We start from the raw sequence: 23,881 nt of genomic DNA on the forward strand, positions 1-23,881 counted from the left end.
CCGGGCCATTATCTTTGACAAACTTGTGCTTTGAATTTTTTTTTCGCCTATTCATGTTTGTTGGAGTACTTTTACTGTGGTGTTAGGGAGCCAATAAAGGCTGCAAGAATAAAAATAGTTGTGGACCAAGCTTTCTACCATCCTTCCTAATCTATAATTTTCTGGTTTGGCATCCATTTCCATTTTGTTTCTGTTGTTCTTTTGACACTTGTCTTTGTGTTAAAAGTGCCATGTAAATGCAAGTTATTGCCCTTACTCAATTGACGAGAATGGGGGAGGGGTTATTGCAATATTTAAATAACCTTGCGGAAAGGTCGTGATGACGTCGGCCGTGCATGTGCCAGGTCTGCGTCAGGCTGACGCACAGCGCACGCGCAGAGCTGGGCTTGGGGATTGGAGCAGCGCTGGTCGGGAAAGCGGATAAAGTTTTTTTTCTAACAAAATCGCGGATGAGAGGATGTCGGGCCGGTCGGTTAGAGCGGAGACCCGCAGCCGAGCCAAAGATGACATCAAAAAGGTTATGGCAGCTATCGAGAAGGTCCGAAAATGGTGAGCAGGTTTGCGGCAAATACTTTTTTTATTCAGGGGAGAGAGAGAGACGATGCACGGGCGGGAGCAGCCGACTTTGACAGCGGAAGTGACGTTTCGGCTGTTTGACTGACGCCTTTTCCAGCCAATCACGCCCGTCGCTGAACCTCGGTTCCTGTGGTAACCGCGTCTCAGCACCGACTGATGAGTTCGGGGGCGGGACTTCCTGTTGCGCTGCGGGCGGGCAATTGCCGTTTGATTCATTTGGTGAGAGTCCGAGTCCCAGTGTGAAGCCCAACTGTGTTCCCTGCTCAAAGTGGAACAGGCCATAACACACAGCCCCTGCCAGGGTGAAGAGGCCCCCATCCCCCCCATGGTGAGATCCCATTTGAAATGTTAATGTTCCTCAGGTGATGATGGGCAACTGGGTATTGCCAGTTTTTTTTTCTGCAGAAGTAAAAGCTACTTGACCAGAAGGCGACTGAGGCCATCACATACTCAAGGAAAAGTGTCTGTCCGTTATATCGCTGCTGCATTTAGCTGAGATGCTGGGAAAGATTCCTTTTATATAGTACCTTTCACATCCCTAAGCACTTTGTAGCCAATAAAGTACTTTTTGGAGTGTAGTCACTGTTGTAGGAAACACTGGCAGCCAATTTGAGCACAGCATGCTCCCACAAACAGTGTATTGCTGGAGGAGAGAGGTGGAGGGAAAACTTACAGAAAGTGAAATAATCCCGCCCCATAAACTGCCTTTTATGTTCTAATCCACTGGTATGTAGAATATATTTTCAAAGAAAGACTTGCTTTTATATAGCACGTTTCACATCCCTAAGCACTTTATAGCCAATGAAGTACTTTTGGAGTGTAGTCACTGTTGTAATGTAGGAAACACGGCAGCCAATTTGCACACCGCATGCTCCCACAAACAGCAATGTGATAATGACCAAATCTGGGTTTTTTTGTGATGTTGATTAAGGCATACTGGTTAGGACACTGGGAATAACTTCCCTGCTCCTCTTCAAAATAGTACCATGGGATCTTTTACATCCACCAGAAACCGAACAGGGCTTCAGTTTCTCATCCAAAAGATAGCACCTTTGACAGTGTAACACCCTCAGTACAACACTGGAGTGTCAGCCTGGCTTTTTCTGCTCAAGTTTCTGTAGTGGGACTTAAACCCACAACCTTGTGACTCAGGTGAGAGTGCTCTAAAGTCCCCCTCCTCTAAACCAGTTGAAATAAGTCCACTCTTATCTTGTTGTTTCACTTATTCTGTGTTAGGAATCTGAATCACCTGTCATGCAGTGTGCAAATCTGATTAAATCTCTGCTTTTAGGTATCTGCTCTTACAGTGGCTTCCACTCCTATTACAGCCAAGCCTCCTGACTGCAATGTCCCAAATAGGACAGTGGAGTTGGAAGTAGCACATGCATCTGAAGTTCTTGGGAGACTTGCGAAGCATATGCTGTTGGCAGCTGTGTGGAATGATAAAACAATTCACAACTTTTGAGCTGGCATGGTAAGGTAATGTGATATAAATACAAACTCATGTCTTCCTGTAAATGGTTATAATTTTTGATGTGAAACTGAAGAGTGAGTGTGCCTATTCACAATATGATTTCAAGAAAGTGTGGAGGTGTATTCATACGGTGTCCACCTGAACCGTGAAGAACACTAGCAGGTAATTGTAACTTTTACCATTTTGGAACTAGGTTTGTGCCTGGAGAGAACATTTTGAAGTTACAGGTTTGTCACTAATAGTATTAGGATCAGCTAACTAGGCATCCCCCGACCTACGAGAGAACACCATCGGCAGGTCGGGGCTATAAATAGAGCTGGAGCTAGCCTCTCTAGGGAGCAGCACGAGCCGTTCCAGGAGGGCGACGGATTCGAGGGGAGGGGAGGGGAGGGGAGGGGGGTCGACTGGAATTGCTGTTACCAAAATCCAGGTTGCCGATTGGAGTGTGGGCGGGACCATCGGCTGCGTCAGGACCCAGGTGCGGGCCCAGGAGAGGTGAGAGTTTGGGGCCCACGAGAGGTGAGGATTGGCGGGGTCGTGGCCCAGGAACCCAGCAGTGAGGCAGAGGCCCAGGAGCGGCGCAGCGTATAACAGTGGGGTCGGGGCCCAGGGAAAGTGCAGCACGGGACCAGCCCACACAGTGATCTATGGACATTAGGAGTTTGTGTGTGTACTTGGTCCGTGCAGCAGAGCTGGTCTCCAGTCGTCTTGGTTAACCCTTGTCACTGAACCAAGACCTTGCTCTGTCAAGCCCGTGTGTGGCTGTTGTGCAATGGCCACTCCACGTTAAAATAATTCACTCACTGGTATCTTCCATCCTTCAGGATGTAGTTCGGCACCTGTAAATTCATCCCTTTTTTTCGGGTGGAAGCGGGTCATCCTCAACACGAGGGACTAGGATCAACTTGAGATGATGCATTAACATCACACAACGCTCTTCAAAAAGTGTCATGGGATCTTTTATATCCATGTGAACAGGCAGATGGGTGTCTCTCTTTTTAATGCCTCATCCAAAAGGCAGTACTTTTGACAATACAGTGCTCAGTACTGCACTGAACCATCTGACTAGATTATGTGCCAGAGTACTGAAATAGGGCTTGGCCCTGTGATTTTCTAAACCAGAGGTGAAAGTACTACCACTGAGCCAAGTTGATGTGAAGTGCTCTCTTCAGATACAATGGAAGTTCGGAAGGCTAAGACCTTTTATTGTGCTGTTGGATATGTTTTTAAAGTTCAAGTGGAAACATTATGAACATTTCACATGCTGATCACGTTTTATTAGAATATTTAGTAAAGGGGGAAAATTAGACAATGAGTGAAACTTTCATACTCTCATAAGCACACTGCTGCAATCCTAGTAACAGCACAGCATAAAACCTTCTAGCAAGTTACTATTGGCACAAAAAAAACTCCAGAATGGATTGTAGGTTGCAGCAGCACCTCGCCATCAAAAGGTTTATAATTTAATTAACAGATCATGTGGATTAAATTGGTTCTATATGTTCAATTCCAGTGTGGTATAATCATAATCTTCAGTTTATGGATTTATTACAAGTGCATTTTAAAAGTTGTATAAAGGGTCCTCTGTGTTCATGGTACTGAACCAAGTCGGGTACAGAGATTTCTGTGTTTATTTTTTGTTCATACAGTACTAGCAGATCTCCTTTGGCATTGCACATGGTTAAGTTGGATAGTATGTTGTTTTATAACAACAGGAGCAGCAGAACACAATATTCACCTGTGGCACTGGAGCCATGGTTGAGTTCACCTGTCCTTTTTAAGGCAGCAAGGTGTAATTGCTGTAAACCAGGTGTGATGCAAGGTCAATGAGAATTTCATTGCTTGTTTTGAAGAAAGATGGCAGATTGCCAGTGCTTGTAAATTTCTGGCACCTGGTCAATCTGTAAACTTCTGTCAGCAACTGTGATTGACATCAGTATGAAATGGCTGAGATTGCTTCTCTCTGTATATATGTATATATATTTTAATGTAGTTCAGTTGCGATCTGTTGATGATTTACACAAAGCGTGGCAGATTCTATAACAATTTGTATCGGAAAATAGATAGATGTGTTCCTTAAAAATTATATTTTTGTGAGGCAAGCTTGTATTTATTGTGATGTAGGCTGCCTTGCTGCAACTGCTGTGCTGTTTACAACTTGTCTACCTGTCTGCTTTGGAGACTGAAGCTTTATTCATCTGTGTAGATTGGTACTTTATTTATTTAAACTTTGAACCCCACCGTGTCTTACAAATATGAGCTAAATGATTGTGAACTCTGAACTTCCACAGGGAGAAGAAGTGGGTGACAGTGGGCGACACGTCGCTGCGGATATTTAAATGGGTGCCAGTGACTGACCCCAAAGAGGTGGGTAGACTTAAAGTCAGCCATTTATAGTTCGTGATCATTCACTTTTTGATGTAAAACGTGAAGCGCGGAATACAAAGGTCATTGGTTTAGGCAATCTCGAACCTAGTGGGTTAGTGCCCACTTAAGGAAAGGTAACTTCGACAGTATCTTAAGGAAAGGTAACTTCGATGGTATGAGGTGTGAATTGGCTAGAACAGACTGGCAGAGGAGACTTAAAGGGTTGACAGTGGATAAGCAATGGCAACCATTAAAGATCACATGGATGAACTTCAGCAATTGTACATCCCTGTCTGGAGTAAAAATAAAACTGGGAAGGTGGCTCAACCATGGCTAACAAGGGAAATTAAGTATAGTGTTAAAACCAAGGAAGAGGCATATAAATTGGCTAGAAAAAGCAACAAACCTGAGGACTGGGAGAAATTTAGAATTCAACAGAGGAGGACTAAGGGTTTAATTAAGAAGGGGAAAATAGAGTACGAGAGGGAAGCTTGCAGGGAACATAAAAACTGACTGCAAAAGCTTCTATAAATATGTGAAGAGAAAAAGATTAGTAAAGACAAACGTAGGTCCCTTGCAGTTGGATTCAGGTGAATTTATAATGGGGAACAAAGAAATGGCAGACCAATTGAACCAATACTTCAGTTCTGTCTTCACAAAGGAAGATACAAATAATCTTCTGAATGTACTTGGGGACAGTGGATCTAGTGAAAATGAGGAACTGAAAGATATCCTTTTATTGGGTGGGAAATTGTGTTGGGGAAATTGATGGGATTAAAGGCTGATAAATCCCTGGGTCCTGATAGTCTGCATCCCAGAGTACTTAAGGAAGTGGCCCTAGAAATAGTGGATGCATTGGTGATCATTTTCCAACAATCTATCGACTCTGGATCAGTTCCTATGGACTGGAGGGTAGCTAATGTAACGTCACTTTTTTAAAAAAAGGAGGGAGAGAGAAAGCGGGTAATTATAGACTGGTTAGCCTGACATCTGTAGTAGGGAAAATGTTGGAATCAATCATTAAGGATGAAATAGCAGCCCATTTGGAAAGCAGTGACAGGATCGGACTGAGTCAGCATGGATTTATGAAAGGGAAATCATGCTTGATGAATCTTCTGGAGTTTTTTGAGGATGTAACTAGTAGAGTGGACAAGGAGAACCAGTGGATGTGGTGTATTTGGACTTTCAAAAGGCTTTTGACAAGGTCCCGCACAAGAGATTGGTGTACAAAATCAAAGTGTATGGTATTGGGGGTAATGTACTGATGTGGATAGAGAACTGGTTGGCAGACAGGAAGCAGAGAGTCGGGATAAACGGGTCCATTTCAGAATGGCAGGCAGTTACTAGTGGGGTGCCGCAGGGCTCAGTGCTGGGACCCCAGCTCTTTACAATATACATTAACGGTTTGGATGAAGGAATAGAGTGTAATATCTCCAAGTTTGCAGATGACACTAAACTGGGTGGCGGTGTGAGCTGTGAGGAGGACGCTAAGAGGCTGCAGGGTGACTTGGACAGATTAGGTGAGTGAGCAAATACATGGTAGATGCAGTATAATGTGGATAAATGTGAGGTTATCCATTTTGGAGGCAAAAACACGAAGGCAGAATATTATCTGAATGGCGGCAGACTAGAAAAAGGGGAGGTGCAACGAGACCTGGGTGTCATGGTTCATCAGTCACTGAAAGTGGGCACGCAGGTACAGCAGGCGGTAAAGAAGGCAAATGGTATGTTGGCCTTCATAGCTAGGGGATTTGAATGTAGGAGCAGGGAGGTCCTACTGCAGTTGTACAGGGCCTTGGTGAGGCCTCACCTGGAATATTGTGTTCAGTTTTGGTCTCCTAGTCTGAGGAAGGACGTTCTTGCTATTGAGGGAGTGCAGCGAAGGTTCACCAGACTGATTCCAGGGATGGCTGGGCTGTCATATGAGGAGAGACTGGATCAACTGAGCCTTTATTCACTGGTGTTTAGAAGGATGAGAGGATCTCATAGAAACGTATAAGATTCTGACGGGACTGGACAGGTTAGATGCGGGAAGAATGTTCTCTATGTTGGGGAAGTCCAGAACCAGGGGACATAGACTTAGTATAAGGGGTAGGCCATTTAGGACTGAGATGAGGAGAAACTTCTTCACTCAGAGAGTTGTTAACCTGTGGAATTCCCTGCCGCAGAGAGTTGTTGATGCCAGTTCATTGGATATATTCAAGAGGGAGTTAGATATGGCCCTTATGGTTAAGGGGATCAAGGGGTATGGAGGGAAAGCAGGAAAGGGGTACTGAAGGAATGATTCGCCATGATCTTATTGAATGGCGGTGCAGGCTCGAAGGGCCGAATGGCCTACTCCTGCACCTATTTTCTATGTTTCTATGTACCATAACACAAAACTGCCCCTAATTTAACACTAAATGCCATGGGGCACACCCTTGGTGAGATCCACAGGATAGTTGGTGTAGGAGATGCAAAAATACCAGAATAGTTGGGGCAGAGGTACATTGTAGGGATCGTGGAAGGGAGCTTTTGTTAATTGTGCTGTACCTGACCTGGCAGTGGCTCATGCTGACACTGGGTGCTCAAAACATGAAAGTTTTCCAATTTCTCAGCAGAAAATTCACAAAGTAACACTTAAGTTGCACTAAATGAGAATGGTCACCGCCACAGGCAGAGTGGGGAAGAGAGATACCTTATCTTTGGGATATAATTAAGATTGTCATTTTTCTTTTTGACTGTTTCCCTTAGTTTCATTTGAGTATTCTCTGATGCTGGAAGACTTTCTGAGAGAAACTGGTTACTGAACCCAACAATATGATTTTTATTTCCATTGTGTGATGCTTTGGCCCATTCCCATTAAATTCCTAACCACCCATTTTTCATCCTGGCCTCTATGCTGGCTGACATTCTCCTTCCCAGACACTGTCCTCCTCCCTTTCAAATCTTCCATCATGCCCCTCCTCAAAAAAAGCAACCTCAACTTCTCTGCCCTTGCTCACTATTGCCCCAGCTTCACAGTTTCTGGATGTGTATTGTCATCTCCCAGATCCGTCGTCCTCTCTCCCACAACTCCGTTTGAATTCCTGCAATCGGGTTTCTGCCCCTCCTATAGTCCCAAAATGACTCGAGTCACAAACAACATTATCTGTGACTGGTGCATTATCCATACTCATCCTTTCTGCAGCCTCTGATGTGGTCAACCACTCTCCTCCTTCAATGCCTCTACTCTGTTTTCCAGCTGATGGTACTGCCATCACTTTGCTCTACTTTGTCCCATCATTTCCAGAACATCTCTACCAATGGCATCTTGTCCCCCTCTCTTTTTCATCTACGTGCTGCCCCTCCGTGCCATCATTCAGACATTGGGTCAGCTTCCACATAAATGCTGATGACACCCAGCTCTATCTCTGTACCACATCTCTCAACCCTTCCAATGCTTGATCGACATCCAGTCTTGGGTGAGTTGCAATTTCCTCCGTTGTCTTTGACACCCACCACAAACTCTTTACTGTCGCCATCGACTCCATCTCACTCCCTGGCCATTGTCTCTCTGAATCAGACTGTTGACCACCTTGGTGTCCTATTTAACCCCAAGCTCAGCTTCCAATTTAATACTCACTCCATCACAAAGACTGCCTACTTCCACCTCCGTAACATTACCCGCCTTTGCCCCTACCTTCTGCCATTGAAACCCTCATTCTCACCTTTGCCACATCCAGACTCGGCTATTCCAATGTTCTCCTGGCTGGCCTACCAGCTCCACTGTCCATAAACGTCTGCTCATCCAAACCTCTGCTGCCCCGTATACTATTCTGCACCAAGTCCTGCTTTCCCATCACCCATTCTTGCTGATTTGTGTTGGCTGTTAGTAGCTCAAATTAAAAACTTTCACCTTTGTGTTTAAATTCCTTCATGGCCTCGTCCCTCTGCATCTCGAACCTTCTCCACTCCCAAATTTCCCCCTTCTTGACTCCAGCCTTGTGCATCTCTTGCTCTCTTTTCCCCCACCCCCTTCCTTTGGTCCATTATTGATGCTTGTCCCTTCAGCCTTTTTCCTTTATACATTTAGGAAGTGCCTTGGAACTATTTCTATGTTAAAGGAACTATACAAATATGCGTTAACTCCAATTTCTCCTCATGTTGTGCTCAGTAACTCCTCAATCAGTCTTGCCCTTAGTGATCACAGTCACTAAAGAAATAATTACTATAATTGACAAACATTTATCACTATCCTTGACTCTCTCTCTTATTTCCCCTCTTTTTCCAAAGGACATCCGAGCTCCCCGAATGGCTCAGTTGGTAAGTGCACTGACCAGTGTGGAACCAGGAAGGTCCCAGGTTCAATTCCCAGTCTGTGCTGAATTAGCTGATCTCAGCCCAGCTTCTTTCAGGGATTCTACAATTGACCTTCATGCCCCTGTGTTAGCGAGGGGGTTAAAAACCATCCCGGTTATCACTGATCATTATTCAGTGACTCCTACTGATGTGGGTATTGGAGAGGGCAGGACCTGGTTTGGCTGTTTGTTCCACTTGGTTGAATTGCCCCCTTCCTCTGTCTAAGCTCACATGTGAAGAATGAAGTGGCAACATACTTCAATATGAGTTAATGCCTTCGCAGCACCTACAGGAGAGACTGGGAGAAACTTAGACGGGATGGGAAAGACAAAAAGACAGATGGAAGACTCCTTGCATGAGAACACAAATATCAGATCGGACATGTCAACAGTGACACTATCTCTATGTATTTGTGTGTTCCAGTATTATCACTAGACTTAAGTGGAGCAGTACGTTATGGGAAAAGTCAGAAGGATTCTCTTACTGCATCGCCTCAACCAGATGCGACTGTAGTCTCTGCAGGGGCATATTTTACGATTGTATTGTTGGATGCTTTCACAATTCAAAAGAACTTAGTACAACCGTTGATGACTTTTGAGACAAATCCAAGCTCCTTTTCTCTCCATGAGGGAGGAAATAGCTGTGAATTCAACACAAACCTGTCTTAGCTTCAAGGTTGTTTAAATTTGAAAATCTAGGCAAGGTCCAAGGCCCATTGTGTAGGACACCAGCAAAGTTGGAAAGAGATTGTAGGAGGTAGTGAAGACTGAGGGAGTTCCACAGTTTTGATGTCCTGGAAATCATTAATTACAGTTCGAGACAAAGCTGTGAGTCTTAATTTCAACACTGGGAGGGTGCAGAATATGTAGGCCAGCATATTTGTAGCTTAGGAGAAGCAAGAAGGACAGCTCAATAATCACACTGATAAAATAGAGAGCATGAGGTTGGAGGCTAGGAATGAATCAAAGCTGATGTTAATTAGACTATTATCCCCTTCTCGCTCCCAGTGCTTAGAAAGGAGTTTTGTTTGGAAATATTGCATGGTAATGCTTTGGCATGGAATCTTAATTCCCAAGCAACTTGTGATGAAAAGTGATATGGGAAAATGTAGTGTTCGTGGACTCGTCCTTCCCATCTCTGTAACCTCCTACAACCCTCCGAGAACTCTGTGTTCCTCCAACTCTGGCCTCTTGTGCACGCTCCACTCATTTCGCCCCACCATTGCTGGTCATCCCAAAGCTTTGGAATTCCTTCTCGAAACCTCTGACTCTCCACGTCACCTTCCTCTTTTAAGTTTTAAAGGAGTGTCTTAACACTAACCAAGCTTTTAGTCACCTGTCCTAATATCATCTCATTCGACTTGGCAGCAATTTTTGTCATCTTATACTCCTGAGAAGCACCTTGGGATGTTTTCCTACATTAAAAATGCTACATAAAGGTAAGTTGCTGTTGTTGAATTGGGGGGGGTGCTGTAATTGCATTTTTTTATTGAGAAGGAATTCAAGAACCTCCTCACCGTTTCCTTGTGTTGGACAAGTCCAGAAATAAAATGTTTAATGCATTTTGCCCTGCCTCTTTCCATTTAATTTGAAAAGGAAAATCTGTTGTAACCATGGTGTTGCCATTACCTCAAAATCCTCGACTATGGAGTCAACAGATCCATCCTGGTGATGCTTGGTCTACTGATATGCCAGAGGGGGTCAGGAGAGAGGAAGGAAGTATCTTACTCGAGAATGACTTTTATCAGCCTGAAAAGCAGCTTCTGTTGTTTGAATGTAGTTAAATCATCTGAAATTACTTCTAACAAACCCTTCTAGTGAGGGGTTCGATTTATGTTTGAGTGGAAGGAAGGATAAGAGGAATGAGTAGAGAAATGCTTTGTTTTACAGTGCAGTCCTTGTTTGTTTTTCTTTGTTGCATCCTCTCTCTTCCACTTAGGATAAATCAAAATCGAAGAACAGTCTTGAATCAAAAGGTACAAAGGGAGACAAAGGCTTCCTGCTGCCTGTATCTGACAACAGCTCCTCTCCCATTCTCCTGGAGCTGAATGGTGAGTGTGTATTTAAACTCTGTTACATGGTGCTCTGTCGATGACCCAGTGCACTTGCGGTTAGTTCTATTTGATTTATCTTTTCTTGGAGTACGAATAACATTGGCGAGGTTGCATTTATTTATCCCTAGTCACCATGCGAAGGTAGTATGGGACCAGTCACATGTAGGCCAGACCTGGTATAGATGGTAGGTTTCCTTCCCTGAAAGTTACTATTAAACCAGTTTTTCATTTCAGTTTTTTTTTCTGCTATCATCCCACAAATTACCAGAATTTATTGAATTAAATTTCCCAACTTGCCGGAGTGGGATTTGAGTTGCTAGTCCAGTCAGTACCATAGCCACTACACTACTGTACCCCTAGTGCTAATTAGTAAAGAACTGTAAAACAAAATCTTACAATTTGATATTTTCCTGTGCTGTGCTACATTGCAGTAGAGCATTCCTGTAATGTTCTTATTCTCATACACACAATAACTCTGTTGACATCAGGCTTGTCCAGCATAACACCAAAAACTATAGGAACAATTGCATTTCTCTGAAATGCTTCTTGTAACGCCCTTAATTATCCGCCTCAAATTGCTCCCACCATTATCACGACCAGTGATAGACCTGTAACCACCAGTATGTCATCTTAGTGTTAAACAGCTCAAAATACTTTCTCCAAATTTGAAAGGACAGAGTGACTAATTGTATTAGTTGTTTCTCAGAATTCAAGCAGAGCTAGATTGAAAATGTCATACTCGTCCTGAAACGTCACTGAAATCCAAGTGTCAACACTGATGTGAATTCCTGAACTTTAGCTCACCATCTGAGGAAGGAGAGGCAATGCCATTGCAAAGAAAGATTGCAGCACATGCCACTCTGGGATTGTGTAGCACACATGTCGGTGGGTGATTGTAAAGCAGTACAGGTAGAAGAGCTGGGGAATAATGTACGATTGAAGAAATAATCGGATATATGGAATGGCTGACCTCCGATACAACTGGTACTGTGATCTTTGTCACATTCAACATTAATTAAATAGCAATTAATTTCCTACAATTTAAAAGAAATGCAACACACTGGTGGCTCTGAGTAAATGCACTGAATGTCACTGACCGTGTATAGAACCCAAAGGTGGCCGGGTTACTTCTTGCGCTGTGCCTAATTAGATTGCATCAGTGGTGTCTGGGCAGACTGCTGCATTTGGTCATAAAGTCCTTGGGCTGAGGAGGAAGAAAAATTGTGTAGAAATTTAGTTACTGATTGCTGACCAGTGACACTCTCCTCAACCTCTCTCCCCTTCACTGAAAAAGTACAGGTGAGGGTATCAAGCGAGGGCAGAGTTTGGGTTGGTTGCCATAGTCCCCACTGTTATCTGGGCTGGCACACTGACTATACCTGTGGAACCATCTCCAAACTTGAGTCTCTTCCCTTAACAGACAGAGGAGTAGGCTCCATTTGGTAAGAGCAGCAATCAACTGAGCAACACAAAGCAGCAAGTGGCAAGTTCGATTCCCAGTCTGTATTGAGTGACCTGATCGGAGTGTGAGTGGCAATTAGGCTCTATATTTGGCATTAACAACCCTGAACTAGGGATGAAGAAACTGTAGGGGAGGATGAGGACAGGGTTGGGCTTGCCTCTGATGCCCCATGTAGTAGAACAGCCTGACAGCATTTACTGTCTAGATTCGCACATGGAGAATAGTCACTAGGAACGATAGGGCACCTTGGACCTGTATTCTAACAGGAATCAGTGCCTCCAGTGGAGTAGGGACAGAGACTAGGGGGGGGAAGAGGTTTTAAAAAGCTTGTTGATGACACTAATGGAGAGACATTAGACCTAAACTGTCGGATTATTTTTCTCCTTCATAATAATTTCAGATTGATTTAAGTTTGCCTTTTCTTCTTAACCTTTCAGATGAGACTAGTAACCAGAGCTCCCTGTCAGATGCCTACCAGGTAAAAGTGGACAGCAGTACAAACTCGAGCCCCAGCCCAGAGCAAAGTGAACCTGTCAGCCCAACACTTCTGTCTGATTTTAAAGCAGATGACTCTCAGCCTCCCATGCTTGGGCAGGAAAGCATGGAAGGTATGGAAAGCAATCGGAATAATCTTTACTGTTACTGTGTAATCTGTGAATTTTCAGAACTATTATTGAGCATTTAATAGGATGACCCTTCAGGGAGTGCTGAATTGTCAGAGGTGCCATTATTTGGTTAAAATGTTAAAATGTGGTCCTGCCTGGTGCTTCAGGTAGTTGTGAACATTTCTGTGTCACTCTTCAAAGAAAAGTAGGGAGTTCTCGTGGTGACCTGACAAACATTGTTCCCTCAACCAACATCACCAAGAATAGAGTAACTAGTTATTCATCGTATTGGTGTTTGTGGGATCTTGCTGTGTGAAAAATGGCTGCCACATTTGCCTGCATTAGAACAATAACTGATTGATTAGGTGTGATGTGCTTTGAGATGTGAGAAGACACTGTACAACTGCAAGCTCATGATCACATCATGCAATGGCAGTGCGGCTGGGTTGATCTGCCCAGTAGGACATGAAATTTGTAAGATTAGAGCTCACTGCAGATTCTGTCTCTGTCACCTATCCCCATTGTGACCATTTATCTCACCCATGCAGCTCAAATAAGTTTTGTTTTTATTTTTCAATCTGCCCACAACAGTGATGGCCTTGGAAGATAAAACAGCTCCATGATAGTCACCAAGATTGGGTAAATTGTGATAGTGACTGCATGAATGGCGAACATTGCACATCACTGCCGGTATTGCATGTGAAAGTACGAAGCAGAATGAGATCTGTGTAGCGCAATTGGTGTGCATCTTCCGGATCACACTGATTGATCTGCCAATTACAGGCCAGTCAGTTTAACGTCAGTGGTGGGAAAGCTTTTAGAAACCGGAAGAGAATTAACAGCCACTTGGACAAGCATGAATTCATAAAGGTGAGGCAGCACAGATTTGTTAAGGGCAAATAGTGTTTGACTAACTTGATTGAGTTTTTTGATAAGGTAACACAGAGGGTAGATGAGGACAGTGAGTTCCCATTATTGTTCATCCTTCCACAGAAATCTACAATTTCCTCTCCACTGCCCCACATGAATCCAGAACTTGCCTTTTGCCAGTTTGTACTTATCTCCTCTTAGCCTGCAATTGTAGTTTAATTTGAAACAGTATTCAGAATTAACTGTTCCTATTCCACTTAGAATCTTGTATACCTTTGATAAAGTCTCCTCTCATTTGGCTAACTATCAGTGCCAAAGAGTCCAAGTTTTTCTAACCTTTGCTCATAACTAAGTCCTCTGACAATGTCTCTTGGTCCTTCTCTACATTATATGGTGGTGACACCGAGCAGAAGCTTGGCATTTCAACTTTCGGTCTATGCTGAGTTAGCTGATCTCTACAATTCGTGCCATTCATGATGAATAGCTTGCCGACGCTTACCAATGAAGAATGTCTAGAGCCATGTATGAAGAGTAGTGATTTTGGGAGAGGTACTGGAGGGTATTTGGTTTCCATGGAACTGTACCCTGAGAAGAGTCGACACTTTCATAGAGGAGGGGAGAACAAAACAAGTGTCGCACAATTTGTACCTACACCGTAAAAGGAGGGCTTACTTTGACACTGGAACTCATGCAGTTAGCATTAACTTGCTTTTCCTGCCTTCAGAAAACACGGACACTCACTGAGGCACAATTCTACCAGTGTTGCAGGTCTCCGAGGGTAGCTTGGTTCAATGGCCATTCTGAGCACTAATTCCAATTGTACTGCTCCAACGGAGATCAGCTAACCCAACCTAGACCGAGAGTGTCTGAAGGCTATTCCATCGTGCAGATGTCACTGGATAGTAATTTGGAGTGGGAGCCCTGGCCCATTCAGGAGCACTGAAGCCAGTAGTTCTATCTAGTGCCTCAGCTGAAGTCAGCAAGCTCTGTACATACAAGGACATTGTAGTTCTCCTCCTCCTCGGGCAGTTTCCATTTAATTTATTAAAATATTTTCAGCTTCCTGATGGTCTTTGAATTATCTGTGTATAAAGCTGCTTTGAAGAGAGTGCAGACTGGTGTTTCAATTTCCAAGTGATTTCGGTCACTGTTCTCTCTCCTCCTACTAGTACCACTATTTCTCTGTCTGTTATGCAGCAAGTGGATAGTATGGTTATAGCAGTTGTAATTTCTCAATTCTCTCTCACAGAACCTTCCCTTCCTTCCTCAGAAGTAGGAGATGACCCCCCAATGCTCACAAAGGAGGAGCTGGTTCCCTTGCAGCCTCAGGTAAGCCAGGAGGGAAGACTGCGCTTGTAGGTACATTTTTATGTAGTTTGAGTTGAGCACCAAACCTAATTTTGAACTCTTAAGTGGCACCTCTCTTACTTGGGTTATTTAGCTCAGTTTGTACATGTGAAAGTGAAACGTGCACACACTAGAATTTTATTTTAAGAAAGCACACAGACCAATGAATATACAACAAACTTTAGGCTGTGTGTGAATGCTGCCATTTTCATCTTGCTATAAATGTCCCTGTTTCAGTGCCAGGTTAAATGTTGTGTAGCAAGCCACAGTGGATTAATTCCTGACAAACATGTGTGTGAAACTGGTTAGAGCATAGGTTTATAAATTTAAAATGGCAGAAGTCAGCACTTTAACTGCTTGAGAGAATAATACAGCTGTATAACCTTTTACATAGGATGTTTTTACAGATACTAAAGCATAGGTGGTTACTAGTAACATTTGAGCTTTGTGATAGTAAGCCTCTCATTTCCTGGTGACCTAGTGGGTAAGAACAAAGCCTTGCAGAAATAGATTTGACTCCAGTCTTCATGGAGTTGGCTCAGTTATGAGAGAATGATGGTTAGGAAGCTACAGTTGCCCTCAGGTTAGGGAGGAGAAAAATCAGCTTGGGTTACTGATCACTTTCCTGTGGTCTGCAAAATAGACAATGGGTGAGGATTGACAGGACCACGCGTACTCTGATGCTTTTCATAGTTTAGCTTACAGTTACCCTGCGTCAAGGCTTGCACATGAACTTTGGCAAGGTAACATAAAGTGCCCAACCAGCTAGAAAAGGTGACTAATAAAGCAGGATATAAATTTGGCAAGAGGGAGCTTGCTGCAGTGTTGATCCAGAGAGCTGAGCTCTAATGTGCTGTATTGTGTTTTCTTTTGGCCTTTCATTTTTTTTGCAAAATAGTACTCTTAGGAGTATAAAAATTGTTGCTATCAAAACCAAACTAAAGGTCGGTACCAGTAATTTCCAGATTACAGGGAGTTGCTGTCTCTGTGGCTGTTTGTTTCAAATGTTAAATCCCACTGACATTGAATTTGGTTTGTAACCATAAAGTTGGTTCATTGAACCATTCAGAATTTTGAGAGTCATTTCATTTATTGGCCCGGTCGGGATGACGGCGAACTGGCAGCGGTCGCAGTCATTCCACCTTTTGAAACTGACCACCACTTCGAGATTTGGGATGCGGAAATCCAGAAGTTGCAGCCTGTCGATGACTGCTCCGAAACTGGCTGCTCTGTGCCTCCACCACTCCCCTCCCCCACCCTCCCCTTCCCACAGAGCTGGCAATCAGTGAAATCTCGCAAATCATTGAAAACTGACAAAAACTTCCATTCTTCCGCTGTAAGTACGCTGTTAAATTCTCCACTAAAAGTTAGACCCAAAGGGATTCGTTGTAATTCGGAGTTTTGACAGCGTTATTACCGCTAATCAAATGTTAAGGGCCTGGAAAACTAATTTTTCATTTTGTGCACTGAAATTTGTGCATTTTATTAAAAGTTAACATTTTTAAGAAACTTTTCAAAGAAAAGTTTTAATTTTTTTGTAAGTTTGTCCATCTTTATTTCAGGTTTGCCTTTTCCCCATGAGAGCCCCAATCTTTGTTTTGCTATCTAACATTTTTAAGAGCTTACTCACTTCCTTGTTCATTGTCTGTCAGAATTCTGCATTTTGATTGTCTGTCTGCTTTGACAACCGTCACAGCACTTCACACAGGGTTTTAATTGACATAGTAAATGATCCTCTGGTGCAGAGTGATCATAATATGCTAGAATTTCACATTAAGTTTAAGAGTGACTTGCCCAAGTCCAAAACTAGAGTCTTAAACTTAAACTTAAATAAGGAGCAAGTTGACTATGGTAAATTGGAAAACTAGAGTAAAAGGTATAGCAGTGGCTAGCATTTAAATAAATATTTCATAATTCACAATACATTCCATTGAGAAACAAAAACTCCACGGGAAAGTGATCCATTCGTGGTTAACTAAAGAAATTAAGGATAGCATTAGATTGAAAGAAGTTGCTTTTAATGTTACTCAGCCTGAGGATTGGGAGAGTTTCAGAAACCAGCAAAGAATGACCAAAAAATTTATAAAAAGGGAAAAAAAGTAGCATGAGCGAAAACTAGCAAGAAATATAAAAACAGATTGCAAGAGCTGCTACAAGTATGCAAAAAGAGTGTAGCAAAAGTAAATGTTGGTCCCTTAAAAGCTGAGACAGGAGAAATTATTATGGGGATTAAGAAAATGGCAGAAACATTAAACAAATATTTTATATCTGGCTTCACAAAAAGCATACCTAAATTGGTGGGGAACCAACGAGGGTGAGTAACTTAATGTAATGAATATAAGTAGAGAAAAAGTACTAAAGAAATTAATGGGACTAAAAGCTGACAAATCCCCTGGACCTGGCAGCCTACATTCTGGGGTTCTGAAAGAGGTGGCTGTAGAGATAGTGGATGTATTGGTTTTGATCTTCCAAAATTCTCTAGATTCTAGAACGATCCCAGCGGATTGAAGGTAGCAAATGTAACACCGCTATTCAAGAAAGGAGGTAGAGAAAATGGGGAAAGTACAAGCCAGTTAGCCTGACACAAGTTGTCGGAAAAATGCTGGAATCCGTTGTTAGGAAGTGGTATCATGGCACTTAGAAAATCATAACATCATTAAGCAGAGTCAACATGGTTTTATGAAAGGGAAATCATGTTTGACAAATTTCAGTGTTTCTTGAGCATGTAACTAACAGGGTAGATAAAGGGGAATCAGTGGATGTAGTTTATTTGGATTTCCAAAAGGCATTTGATAAGGTGCCACATAAAAGGTTATTGCACAGATAAGGGCACAAGGGGTTGGGGGTAATATCGTAGCATGGATAGAGGATTGGTTAACCAACAGAGAATAAGGATAAATAGGTCTTTTTAAGGTTGGCAAGGATTAGTGCTTGGGCCTCTGCTATTTACAATCTATATTAATGACCTAGATGAAGGGACCATTTCTAGTGTCATGTATCCAAGTTTACTGATATAAAGCTAGATGGGACAGTAAGCTGTGCGGAGAACACCGAGTCTACAAAGAGATATAAATAGACTAAGTGAGTAAGGTGGGAGAAGGCGTATAATGTAGGAAAATGTGGAGGTTATTCATTTTGGTAGGAAGAATAGAAAAAATAATTTTTAAATAGTGAGGAACTTTAAATGTAGGTGTTCAGAGAGATTTGGGTGTCCTTGTGCAAGAAACACAGAAAGCTAGCATGCAGGTACAGCAAGCAATAAGAAAGACAATGGCATGTTGGCCTTTATTGCAAGGGGCTAGGAGTATAAGAGTAAGGAAGTCTTGCTACAATTCTACAGGGCCTTGGTGAGAGCACACCTGGAGTACTGTGCTCAGTTTTGAAGGAAGAATATACTTGTCTTGGAGGCTGTGCAATGAAGGTTCACTAGATTGGTTCCTGGGATGAGAGTGTTCTATGATGAGAGATTGTATAGAATGGGCCTATACTCTGGAGTTTAGAAGAATTGAGAAGTGATCTCATTGAAATATACAAGATTCTGAAGGGGATTGGCAGGGTAGATGCTGAGAGGTTGTTTCCTCTGGGTGGATAAGGGGTAGGCCATTTAACACTGAGATGAGGAGGAATTTCTTCACCGAGGGTTGTGAATCTTTGGAATTCTCTGCCTCAGAGGGCTGTGGATGCTGAGTCTCTCAATATATTCAAGGTTGAGAGAGAGAAATTTTTGGACTCCAGGGGAATCGAAGGATATGGCGATCAGGGAAGAATGTGGAGTTGAGATTGATGGAGCAGGCTCGAGGAGCCGTATGGCCTACTCCTGCTCCTATTTCTTATGAATCCCCACTATAGTTCATTGATTTGAATTGAAGGTTCTCAACACAATTCAATGAATAAAATATTCAGACAGGAGGCTGAAAATCTCTCTCTAGCACAGAATTTTACTGGGGGGGGGGGGGGGGGGAAACTATTGTTTTGTACTCAGCAGAAGTGGGATTTACATTTTTTTTCCAGTATTTATTTCATAGGAACCTGTTTCAGAATGTTAATTCAGGTGTTTTATGATGAATTTTGGTTTAAACCAGAATGTTGTAGCTATAATAGGACAGACTTTCCTAAAGTACTTTTTGATTCTTTAACTCTTTCTATGATTTGTTAACAGGTCGTCGAAGAGGAGGACGATGAATATTCAGGGGCACCACCACTGAAGAGGGTTTGCACCGGACAGAATGCTGTGACCCAGCCAATAACTGAGAGCTAACCCAGAATTTCAAGCTGGCCCTATCCCATGGTACCCACTGACTTACCATCACAACGACTGACTGACTTTGAAGAATGTGATATTTATTTTGAACTTTAAATGAATTGTGATGGTTGTGATTTAGGAGTGTGAATTTAAAATGTTTCTGTATTGCAGAATGATGTCCCTTTTGTAATGCAACAGGGTTGGCTGTGGTTCATGGCTCCACTGGGCCTTCCTAGTTGAAGACACTTTTATATTGATAGTGTCAAAAGCAGCACTGTAATATAAAGGAAATGCCCTCGTCACCAAAACTTAACCATGTCCAGCATCTGCTTTTTCATGGGTCATAAGAGTGCCTATTGGAAGTAAGAAAACATGGGCCTCCTTTTGACCCTCAACAGGGACCGGCTGCACACTGGTACAGTAGAAAAAATGGAGCAGAGACTACTGGTCTCCGCTTGAGGGCTGATCTTGTGGAGCCCCAGCATCAATATGAAAGTGCCTTGACACTGAAGTGCCTCCAAGTCTTAATCAAGGTTAAGCGAGCTGACTGAAGACAGGTTTGTGTTGATGTTGATTCTTGACTTCATCCATAAATATGCAGTCTTCATCCTCAAGTCTTATCCATGATGTATAGTTGGGCTTTCTCATGCAGCCAAGGAAGGCGGAATAAGGTGCAGTTTTTAAAAAAAAACATACTGTTGAAGTTCAATGGAAATATTTAGCTTTTTTTAAATTACATGTTCTGCAGCTCACTATTTTAATAAATTTACTTAAGCAAAAAAGATTGGAAAATCTTGTAGGGAAGCTGGATGCAACTTTAAGCTGCCACGGGTCTTTGCTGTACCTTTTGCAGATTGCAGAAAATTATGCACTTGTTTCAGTGATACTGAACCAATTTTAAGTACTTTGTTAACCAGGACTTGCATTTTTCCCTGGGGAGAACCTTATAGTGGCTCACAGATGATTTAGAGATTTGCTAAGCAAAAAAAAAATAAACAAGTTCTGTTCTTGGCTGGAGTAGTAGTGTCATTACATTTGCCTTCAGTACATGGGCTAAGGAGTGGAAAACCAGCCAGGGTTCATGCCCCTTGCGGTTCTGGCGTTCGTGCATATTTATAGATGACACAAGGATTGGATTTGATTCAACTAATACCCTCCATATTTGAATAGCCTGTTGGCGCGGACTGTCTAGGCTCACACATGAAGAGTGACCGCTTTAGCAACATAGTAGAGGGCTTCCGGTACTCCTGGAACAGTATCACAGCAAGGAGTTGGCGCCTTGAGGAGGAGGAGGAGGGAAAATTTCCCCCTCCCCAACCCGGTCACCAAAATGAGTCACATCCTATTACTTTGGTCACTAAAGCAAACTGCCATCTGTCTTCCTGGTTGCGATGATACTGTACTAGATTAAATGCCAGGTAATGTGGCAGGTAATATTGGTAGATTAACCAGTTTAAAAATAAATAAACAATCTAGCAACTATGAAAACCCTTAAACATGGTCATGATCCCAGTGTATTACACTGGTTAGCATATGACAACATTTCAGTATTTGTTGAAACCACCACTGTTTAACTATCGTAATTATTAGCTGGAATGTTGGATGAGTATTTTGCGAAAACGCATTGGGTTCACCTATGAAGAATGATCACTTGGGTGTGGTACCAGAGGTCTGTCAGCACCTGTGGACCATCCCCGATCCACGCCTCGCCTCCCAAAATTATTTTCTTTTGGCACAACAGTGCAGGAAATTCATTTAATAATTAGACAAATAGATACTGCATAGCAATGTCCAATATTTTTCTTCTTTATACACGCTATTCTTGGACCATGCCCCTCTTAATAATAGAAGTTTCTCTCTGGACACGATGCTTCTGCCTAAGTATCCCCTCTTTCTGCCCTTCACAAACTTCACAAAAACTTGTGTTCCCGTGGTGTCCCACCAGTCAACCTCTGCTCCATAACCTGAACTTGGTATTCACAGCTATCCCAGATAGCAATGTTGGTCCCTTTTCGGTATTTAATTTCTGATCCTGAATTGCTGTTGTCCTCATTCTATTTTAAACTTTTCTATATTGTGAACATGATCCTCCCCTCTTATAGATCAACCCATCTACAAACCTCCTCCCTGTGTGTCTCAACTTGAGTAGTTAGAATTTATTGCCATGCCAAAAGCGCGTAATAGTGAATCAACAGCCCATATTAAACCTGGCCCAATTTTTCATTTCGACTGATGTCATTTGAAAAGAAAATCTGGTGAGATGTAAAATGGGCGGCCTATTTGCTATCGCCTGGTTTTTGCCTTGCGATGAAAGTTAAAAGTATCCCCAATCTCTTCTCTCCAGAGTGCATCTCGTTGGATTTTGAACACCTTTGTATTGTCTGCTTCACTATCTTGCATTTGTATTTTTATTTTACAACTATTACCCTTTGGGAGAGAAAGTTCCACCTGACTCTACTTACTCCTAACTTCCTAATTTTTTACTTGCTTCTCCTGTTAACAGTGAACAATTTGTGTTTTTTTGCTTTATCAATTCCTTTTATGATCTTGAAAAAGTTAACAAATATTATAAATATTTTGTATGAAAACAAAAAATATGGATCTTTATCAATTTTATGGTGTGCCCCCTGAATCTCTTCCCCCGGGTGGAGATTCCATGTACCTTGCTGCTGTAGATAGTGGACCTTTTAATCACTGGGTCCTCTTTCAGAATCTCTGAAGAGCAGAGATTTCCTAATTACAGTATGGACACTCCTATTTTACTGATGCAGATTTTGCTTTTCATGGAAGTGAAGCCAGGACAATGTGAAAAATAATAAAAATTGTATTTTCTGAAGAAAATGCATAAGAGATATATTTTTTGAATACAAAGAACTAAATAAACTAATCGATTTGTAAGTTGAATTTTTTTGTAATTCCACTTGCTCTTTTTTTGAAGATTATTGTCATTTTTGGTCCAGGACATTATATCGAAAGTTTGCTTTTGTATGCGTGGAGGGTTGTGCAATGGAATGGAAACCAGCCAGAATGTTCCAGGGCATTCAAACAGGCTCACACTATGTTCATAAGACTTGAATAGTAATAAGTGAATTTTCCTAGGACATAATGGGCCATTCTTTGTTTGGTGTTGTAATGGACTATATGTCCTTGAGCTTTATACTGATAGTTCTGATTTGTAACTCAAATATTTCTTTCAATTAGTCTCAGACTACACCAAAATGTAGATGAGGGATTCTAAATGTTGTCTGTATGAAAAGCCTTGATCATTATTAGAACAGTGAGGCAATAGGCATTGCTTAAAGAAGATCCATGCACACTTGTGCATAGCTGCCAATATTAAAAATTAATTCACGAGTCACTAGAACTTTTAAGTGTTTTAAATGGTTCAAAAATGTAATTAAGGTCCCCTCATAATTTAAAAAAATCTGTTAGCTTTATTGCAAATATTGTTTCAGGCCTTTGTGCCTCAAGTAAATTTGGCCAGGCAGTGAAGACAAATTTTAATAAATTGTCATTCCAAAGAAACCTGATTTGAAGGATATATGTTGACTCAGATGGGGTATGGTGCCTAGACTGCACTCTGTACAGTAGCAGAATTTACACATGCCACTTATAGAGCACTCTATTTTAGAAATTGACTTGTTTGATTCTATTGCACAGCCCAAATTCTAAACAATGGCTTTTCAGTTAAGTGTTTGGTTTAAATATTTTCCATGTTTCTTTTTCTTTTTTTTTAAACTTTGAAAAGGTAAGCACCAACCTTGGCAATTGGTATAAGCACTTTTGTGCATATTTTTAAAGTATTTGTGTATTATGGCCATTTGCATACTCCGCTTCTCTTTTTAGGATAAAGCACTTGGTGAAAGTTATTTTCTGATATTTACTGGGGTACCTCCGACTGGGTGCTGATCCTCCCCTATTGCCTTCACTCTGTTAATGACTGTACAATCTGCCTCCTGCTCATGAATACTGAGACAGAAACAAACCACGTATAAATCACTGGTGTGTGTCTCAGTGATAGAAGTTTGTTGAAGATGCAAACCATAATGTAAAAAAATACTTTTTTTACCTCAAGAGGTTAAGTGTTGCCTTTCATATTGTAAAATCTGAATGACTAGATTGTTGTTCAAATGCTTGTGAAAATAAAGTGTTGCAATGGATTTTAAAAAAAAAAATGTTTTTAGTTTGACTTTTTATGTTTAAAGGTAAGTATAACACACCTGGCAAATTCAGAGTAGTGATTTGTGGTTTAAGAAAGCCCACTCCTCTCCGACCCTACCCCTCCCTCAGCCTCAGAGTAGACAAGGGTAATGTAGTAGGTATAATATACTTGGGTTTTCAAAAGGCTGTGGTAGATTCATTAAGGTGGAGTCAGGGGACAGATAGCAGAATGGCTAGCAAGTTGGGTACAAAACAGAAAATCGAGAGATCGGGTTAAAGGTATTCAGACTGACGAGGTGTGAATTGGTATTCCACATGGATCAGTGCTGGGCCCACTGTTACTCATAATTCACATAAATAAATGCTTAATATCAAATTGGGAGTATAGTTAATAATACTGAGG

General features: G+C 42.0%; 1 protein-coding gene across 3 annotated transcripts; it reads left to right on the forward strand.

The window, feature by feature from the left end:
• The first annotated feature begins 366 nt into the window (after positions 1-366).
• LOC139226477 (B-cell CLL/lymphoma 7 protein family member B-like) lies at positions 367-23,472 on the forward strand. Of its 3 annotated transcripts, none has more exons than XM_070857276.1 (7): positions 367-549; positions 4,342-4,417; positions 8,672-8,701; positions 10,676-10,787; positions 12,690-12,860; positions 14,977-15,056; positions 19,234-23,472. In XM_070857276.1, the coding sequence occupies exons 1-7, from the start codon at positions 458-460 to the stop codon at positions 19,330-19,332; spliced, it is 660 nt and encodes a 219-aa protein (XP_070713377.1). In that variant the 5' UTR covers positions 367-457; the 3' UTR covers positions 19,333-23,472. The 3 variants fall into 3 exon arrangements, with proteins under 3 accessions (XP_070713377.1, XP_070713378.1, XP_070713379.1); XM_070857277.1 differs by having other exon boundaries at positions 14,998-15,056; XM_070857278.1 differs by lacking the exon at positions 8,672-8,701 and having other exon boundaries at positions 368-549.
• The last annotated feature ends 409 nt before the right edge of the window (positions 23,473-23,881 follow it).

The sequence above is a fragment of the Pristiophorus japonicus genome, chromosome 16 (genome assembly GCF_044704955.1).
Source record: "Pristiophorus japonicus isolate sPriJap1 chromosome 16, sPriJap1.hap1, whole genome shotgun sequence".
NCBI lineage: Eukaryota > Metazoa > Chordata > Chondrichthyes > Pristiophoridae > Pristiophorus > Pristiophorus japonicus.